This window comes from Capronia epimyces, assembly GCF_000585565.1.
Source record: "Capronia epimyces CBS 606.96 chromosome Unknown aczIQ-supercont1.9, whole genome shotgun sequence".
Taxonomy (NCBI): domain Eukaryota; kingdom Fungi; phylum Ascomycota; class Eurotiomycetes; order Chaetothyriales; family Herpotrichiellaceae; genus Capronia; species Capronia epimyces.
The window spans coordinates 1,030,783-1,036,782 of NW_006912912.1; the positions used below are offsets into that span (position 1 = coordinate 1,030,783).

The window sequence follows — 6,000 nt, forward strand, 5'->3', positions numbered from 1 at the left end:
CTCCTATGCAGTGTGTCGACTTGAATGAAGGTTATGGAGCGAGTATTGCGCAATCAGAGAAATATGTAATTTGTGCACATGCAAAACAGCACAGCACGCCACACAAACACAGAGCATGCGATATGCAGGGCAGCGGGTTGCAGCGCAGCTTGCAGCTTGCAGGATGCAGGATGCAGGATGCAGGATGCAGATGTGACATGTCGCACAGGAGTTGCAGCACCTGCTACTGTACGCCGTGCAGCTGCATCCTGCATGCAAAGGAATTCGTAACACATCATGACAGTGGTATAGGACAAGGCGACTTGCCACCACGACCAGTCCAGCACAACACAACACAGCACATCACAGCGGCAAACGACAGGCCCCTGGTGCTGCTGCTGATTTGTCCAATGTTCGCTTTTGCGATCCCAACAGATTTTGGAGTATGGAGTAGATGGATTTAGCAGTCGACCCTTGCTATCACAATCCACCTTATTCCCGTCCCACAGCTGATGACGACGACGGCTGCGATGATCGTTGATACCACAGAAATGTCTCAGCGCTCCCTCAATACCATATAGGTGATCAGGTGTTGGCCAATACCAGTGTTATGATACTTATGCTACCCGAATATCTACTACCCGAATATCTACCTACCAGTATCTGTCTACCCAGTCTTTACCTTACCTATACCTACCTGGTCTGGCATCTAGTACGTGCACATATCCGTACTCCATAAACATATACGGAGTACACCTGTGACAGACTGCCGAAGGACGACCATGACCTACCTAGGACACAACAGGGGAGACCTAGTGATTCCTGTTGTTTTTTTGCCTTCCGTATCGCCTCTTGAGCAAATTCCACCTGGAGAAATACCTAGTATGTCGGACCAGTGCTCTCCCATCGACTGTTTGTTTACTCCTTGCATATAGGTAGGTCGGTTGGTTTGCAGCAGCGAGGACAGATACCGAGTTCTCATTTCCACTGCTGTAGCAGGACCATATAACTACTAAACTGCCTTACCCAAATGCCGTACCTACCATCTAAGGTTGAAGGAGCTGCCTAGGTGTACAATCACAGTACGGATAGTTAGATGCCATCGTTCCTCTGCCATTAAAGGTGTATTCCATGGACTCGTGGGCCCCGACATAGTAGGTATAGGTATGCTACGGAGTTTGTCTTCCATGTTCATTGACGTATCTCGTTGACCAGATTGATTTGATGCAATGGTTGGCATTTTGCTCACTTGTCCTCGTCTCAGTTCTCAGTTGAGGCCATGGGCATGGGCATCTTAGGCCGACGTAAGATACAGCAAGCAGCACCTCATTATTATCTGCATGGGTACCTATAGTACAGAGGACAGAGGACAGAGGACAGAGGAGAGAGGACAGAGGAGAGAGGACAGAGGAGAGAGGACAGAATAAGCCCAGCCAACAGCCAACAATCAACAACCAGCAACAGGAGGCGAATCCCGACAGCACTACGCAACGGTCCTGCGTGTCCGCAAACACAAACAACGGATACAAGTAGGTGCTCTGTATCCGTATCCGTACTCTGTGGCAAGCCTAGGCAGGATAAAGATAGAAAGACAATGCATGTGTATTGGCCCACACTACTATAGCTGTAGTGCTAGGTGTACTACGAGTACTGGGTAAGGTACATACTCCGTAGTAAAGCGCGAGAAACGAAGCGAAACGACGGGGACCATGATCAAAAAGAGCAAACAAACCCTTCCGAACCCGGACCCGACCTGACAATTGTCGCTGCTGGTGTTGCTGTTGCTGTCCATCTCGCTTCTGCGTCAAAGTCGGAAAGGAAAAAGAACGGGGAACCCGTTATCACACAACTTGACTTGGTCACCCAACATCAACATCGCTGCAGACGTCTGAGACAACTTCCTCGATCCTGTCTTGTCATCTTGACGAGCTATCAATTAATCAATCACCTGAGAGCTTACGAGTACTCTCCGTAGACCTAAGTACCTTGAGTATGGATATAATACTCTCCGTAGACCCAAGTACCTTGAGTATGGATATGGATATAGATGTGTAGTAGACGGTACTGAGTATGGATATGGATGTAGTGGACGGTAAAGAGTACCCCGTAAGTCAGGTAACCTACCCACCTACAGGTATGTAAGTACTAATAGGTGCCTAATTTGTACGGAACGGCAGCTCAGAACCTTTGTCCCCGAAGACCCCCGTACCTTAATCGTGACCGTAACTTTCCGAGTCCTCCTGGGCTGCAAAGGCAAGCTTTGGAGACAAAGACTGCTTCCAAGCTGATGTGAAGCTAAGGTTTGTACAGACCCCTAGTCCCTAAGTCAACACCACATCACACATCATACTGGTGATACATTATCATTACCATTACCTAACTTATAGGTTCCTAACCTACAGAAACAGGATCCATCTTTGTTTGACAGCTTGATGGATCGAGTTCGTTCGTTACCTTACCTCACAGATGCCTCAGGTATGAAAGGTACCTAGTACGAGTATTGAGTAAAAAGCACAGCCAAACCACCCGAGCCAACCTCTTTGCTTATTCGCCAGGCCTAAGCCCCTCGACTCCTCCCCCGCGTCAAGGAACGCCGACGGTGTTTGACAGGTGTGGACCTGCACTGCACCCAGACACCGCTGCCGCCTATAGGAGACACGCATCTTTCCCCCCCGCAGATTCCAGGTCGGGAAAATTGGGACCCCTGGGGATCTTTCTTTCTGGGCACTTTCGCCACTGCCCAGGGCCCAGGGCCCAGGGGGTGACCTTCAGGCTAAGGAGGCCGCTACGCCCCTGGGCCTTAGCCCCTACGCCCCTGAATAACTCAACTCACACCACGGCTTCTCTCGCGGCCGAAGTACGGATACAGAGTCCCCCGTTAGATCATCGGCATCGACGACGACGATCAGAAACTTGGAAAGACCGCAAAGAATCGCTCACATCACTGATCATCAAGACCTACTAGGTATTCATCTTCTCGGCGCAATGTCTCCATTACATTATCATTACTCCGTACGAGCACTGTCGTTCCGAGTGTTGATGTTGTTGGTGTTTGTGTTTGCGGGCACGCGGGACCGTTGAATCATGAGGTCACTGTTCAAGCACTGGAATGTAGGTATCCGATCGGCTGGCAGAAGACCCCCACTAGGGACAGTTTTCCATGGCACGTGAGCAACGCACGGTTCATATCGGAGGCACTGTCCATTTGTGCCTTGGCACCTTTCCGGCTCACGATAATTCCCCGGGCGCCTGGATTCAGCTCTCCTGCGTCTCCATTCCGAAAAGACCTTTGCTCGCCTTGTCCAAGAAATGCGCCAGTGTGAAGTTCGAACCCCTTGACCCTTGGATCCCTGAGAGATCAATCTCGTCTATGCCGCAACCTATACCATGGTCTATATGTGCACCAGAGAACCTATCCCCCTCGTTCCAACCAATTCAACCCTCGCGTATGCCCGGTCATATATACAGCTTGTCTGTCTCCCAAGTCCATAGTTCGTCTTTCATTGCACAAGATTGCCGTCAATATTCGTCTCTGATGCCCTCTCCCCGTCGACATTCATGTCCTCGGATCTCGTAGCCAATGGACATTTCCATCTTGCCAATGTAGAGTGTTTCCAACCGTCGCGACGGGGCATATCCCAAAACACCCGCTATGCCGCTCTGAAAACACATAAAGAAACCCCCGACTTTCCATCCAGCCGACCATTACCGTCAACTCCGGTTCCAACCCACATTCCATATCACGTGGGCTATATCCTTAAAAGTGTTGACGGCATAGAAGGCCTGTCCCACCAGTGTATTGTTCATGGCGATTTCTTCTTCGTGATCATCGTAAGGCATAAACATACCAGATGCCGTTCTTCTCAGGTGTGGATGTGAGTCAGTGTCTTCGTCGTCGTCGTCGTCGTCATCGTCGTAAGGAGAGCGTCCTCCATCCAATCTCGACTGCGGTTGCCATGGCTCGTCCACCAACTCGGGATCGTCGTCAATTAGGAAATTCTGATGCGGCCGTGAAGGCCGCAGTGTCTCTTGAGACGGTGAAGGGGAGAGTTTTCGTGAAGTTGGCCAAAATCCACTCGCGCAGTTGGGTTGGTCTGGAGGTTCAGGAGTGTCAGTCCTGTACTTTAGCGTAGTCGATGGTAATGGCACAATCGTTTTCGATTCGTTGCTAAAACTACCCCGAGGAGTAGTTCGGGCACTGCCAGTTCCGGATCGGTGGGATGAAGCCATCATGAGTCCACAATCATCGTCTTCATCGTCTTCAAAACTAGAATCGTCTTCATCATCGGGCTTATCGTCGTCTTCCGAATCAATGGCCTGGACTTGTCGCACCTCTTCGTCAAAGAGAACATGTTTGCACTCTGAAGGGGTCGCCAGGTCGCCAAATGTAAACGAGGCGCGTGGACCCATAAACCCAGGCATGTCATGCTCAGTCGGAGTGTTGAGCACTGAGGACGTGCTGTACCTGGGCAAGGCAAATTCGGAATTTCCTCGTCTGAGGATGGGCCGACCCAGGATGGCAGGGCTGGATTGCTGTACCCGTATAATATCACCGGCCCTTTGTAGAAGGGAGTGTTGTGACCTTGATCTCTCCAGAATGACGGCCGAGGCCGACTTCTTTTTGAGTATCGGCTTCTTCGAGATGAATGAAGATGACTGGGATAGCCGACTCGGTAACGGGGATGTGCTTCCTACCAACTGGTTCGTACTTCTGTTGGTCTGTAGTGGTCCATACAGCCAAGTCACATCACAGTCTTTCAGCCAGTTGAGCGTTTCGGGTGACACCGTCTTGAGGCGGTTTTTGGTCTTGGTCCATGACCTCCATGAGGCATTCTCGAGCCGCGTGCCGTTGGTGAGACCACCCCGTCTGTGGGCAACGTAGCTCCACGATAGCCAGATATCTTCCTCCTTCCATTCATGAGACAGATAGTCTACATGTCTGGTCGGTTCTAGCTCAATGGATTGATCGTCTTGGGTTGTCTTCCTCGTGAGGGATGTGTCCTCGACGGCAGAACTGAGCATTGAGGTGACCGTATCTTCTTCATGTACGACGGGCCCGTGTGCTGTCTGGCCTGATTTGCTCGAGAGTCCCGAGCTCTCGAAGGCAGGAAACGCCATGTCGTCATCCTCGTCAATGATGTCTCGGTGATCAAGGGACAGGCTACTAGCCGGTGTTGAAGCGTAAGAGTCCCTCCTGGAAGAGTTCGAATGCGTCAACCGGGGAGAAGAGGGCGCGGTCGAGGGCGAGGAATTTGGAAATGACCCGGCATAGTCCTGGGAGGTGTAGGAAGGGTTTCGATCGTGAGGTTGGCCAAAGGGCAATGAGTCGTCTAGAGAAGATAGGCCAGGGTATGAGGATGAATCTATGGGGCTTGAGGAGAAGTGAGAGGCTCCGGGGAGAGGAGCCTGGAGAACGGTCGTCATGAGGACGACCTCATGAGCTATATTGCTTCCTGCTTTTATCGGACGGGTTCGGCCAGCGTGAGGTGGAGGTGACAGGTAAGGGTGTGTTCGTAGAAGGCTTTGCCGTCAACAAGCATAGAGATATAGCGTCCGGGTGTTTTTCACCGAAGTGCCTTGGCCGGCCAGAGTGGTGTGTCTCTCTCGAGTCCAGAGGCGTCGAGGGAGTGTTCGGTTAGGCAGGTCGATATACACTGTAGATGTAGGCGGACTCGGGGCTCGGAGCGTGACTGTGTGCTAAGTCCTAAGTGTAAGCGGCGAGGTTCGAAGATCCAAGGGCTCGTAGAGATCCGCGATATAGAATAGCATAAAAGGAAGAGAAAGGATCGAAGCCGAGAACCATGGGTCGCAGGGAGTGGGTAGTAGGGTGGAAGAGGCGGGTGTGCAGAGAGGTGGTGCAAGGATTCGTGGGAGGAGTGGAGTGCCGGCCGCTGAATCGCAGTGTGTTGCGGTGTGGTCGAGGCTCCAGTAGTATGTACTCTGGAGTCTGTACTCTGCAATGCTAGTGGCAGTTGGCGGTGGTGGGCGAACCGCAGTGCTGCGACCGAGGTGGAGTCTTGG

The 6,000-nt window shown here is 51.6% G+C and overlaps 1 protein-coding gene across 1 annotated transcript; it reads right to left on the bottom strand.

Annotated features, from left to right (window-relative positions):
* Positions 1–3,690: 3,690 nt before the first annotated feature.
* Positions 3,691–5,097, bottom strand: A1O3_09367 (uncharacterized protein; the record flags this gene model as incomplete). Its single annotated transcript, XM_007739461.1, has 1 exon — positions 3,691–5,097. The coding sequence occupies one exon, from the start codon at positions 5,095–5,097 to the stop codon at positions 3,691–3,693; it is 1,407 nt and encodes a 468-aa protein (XP_007737651.1).
* Positions 5,098–6,000: the final 903 nt, after the last annotated feature.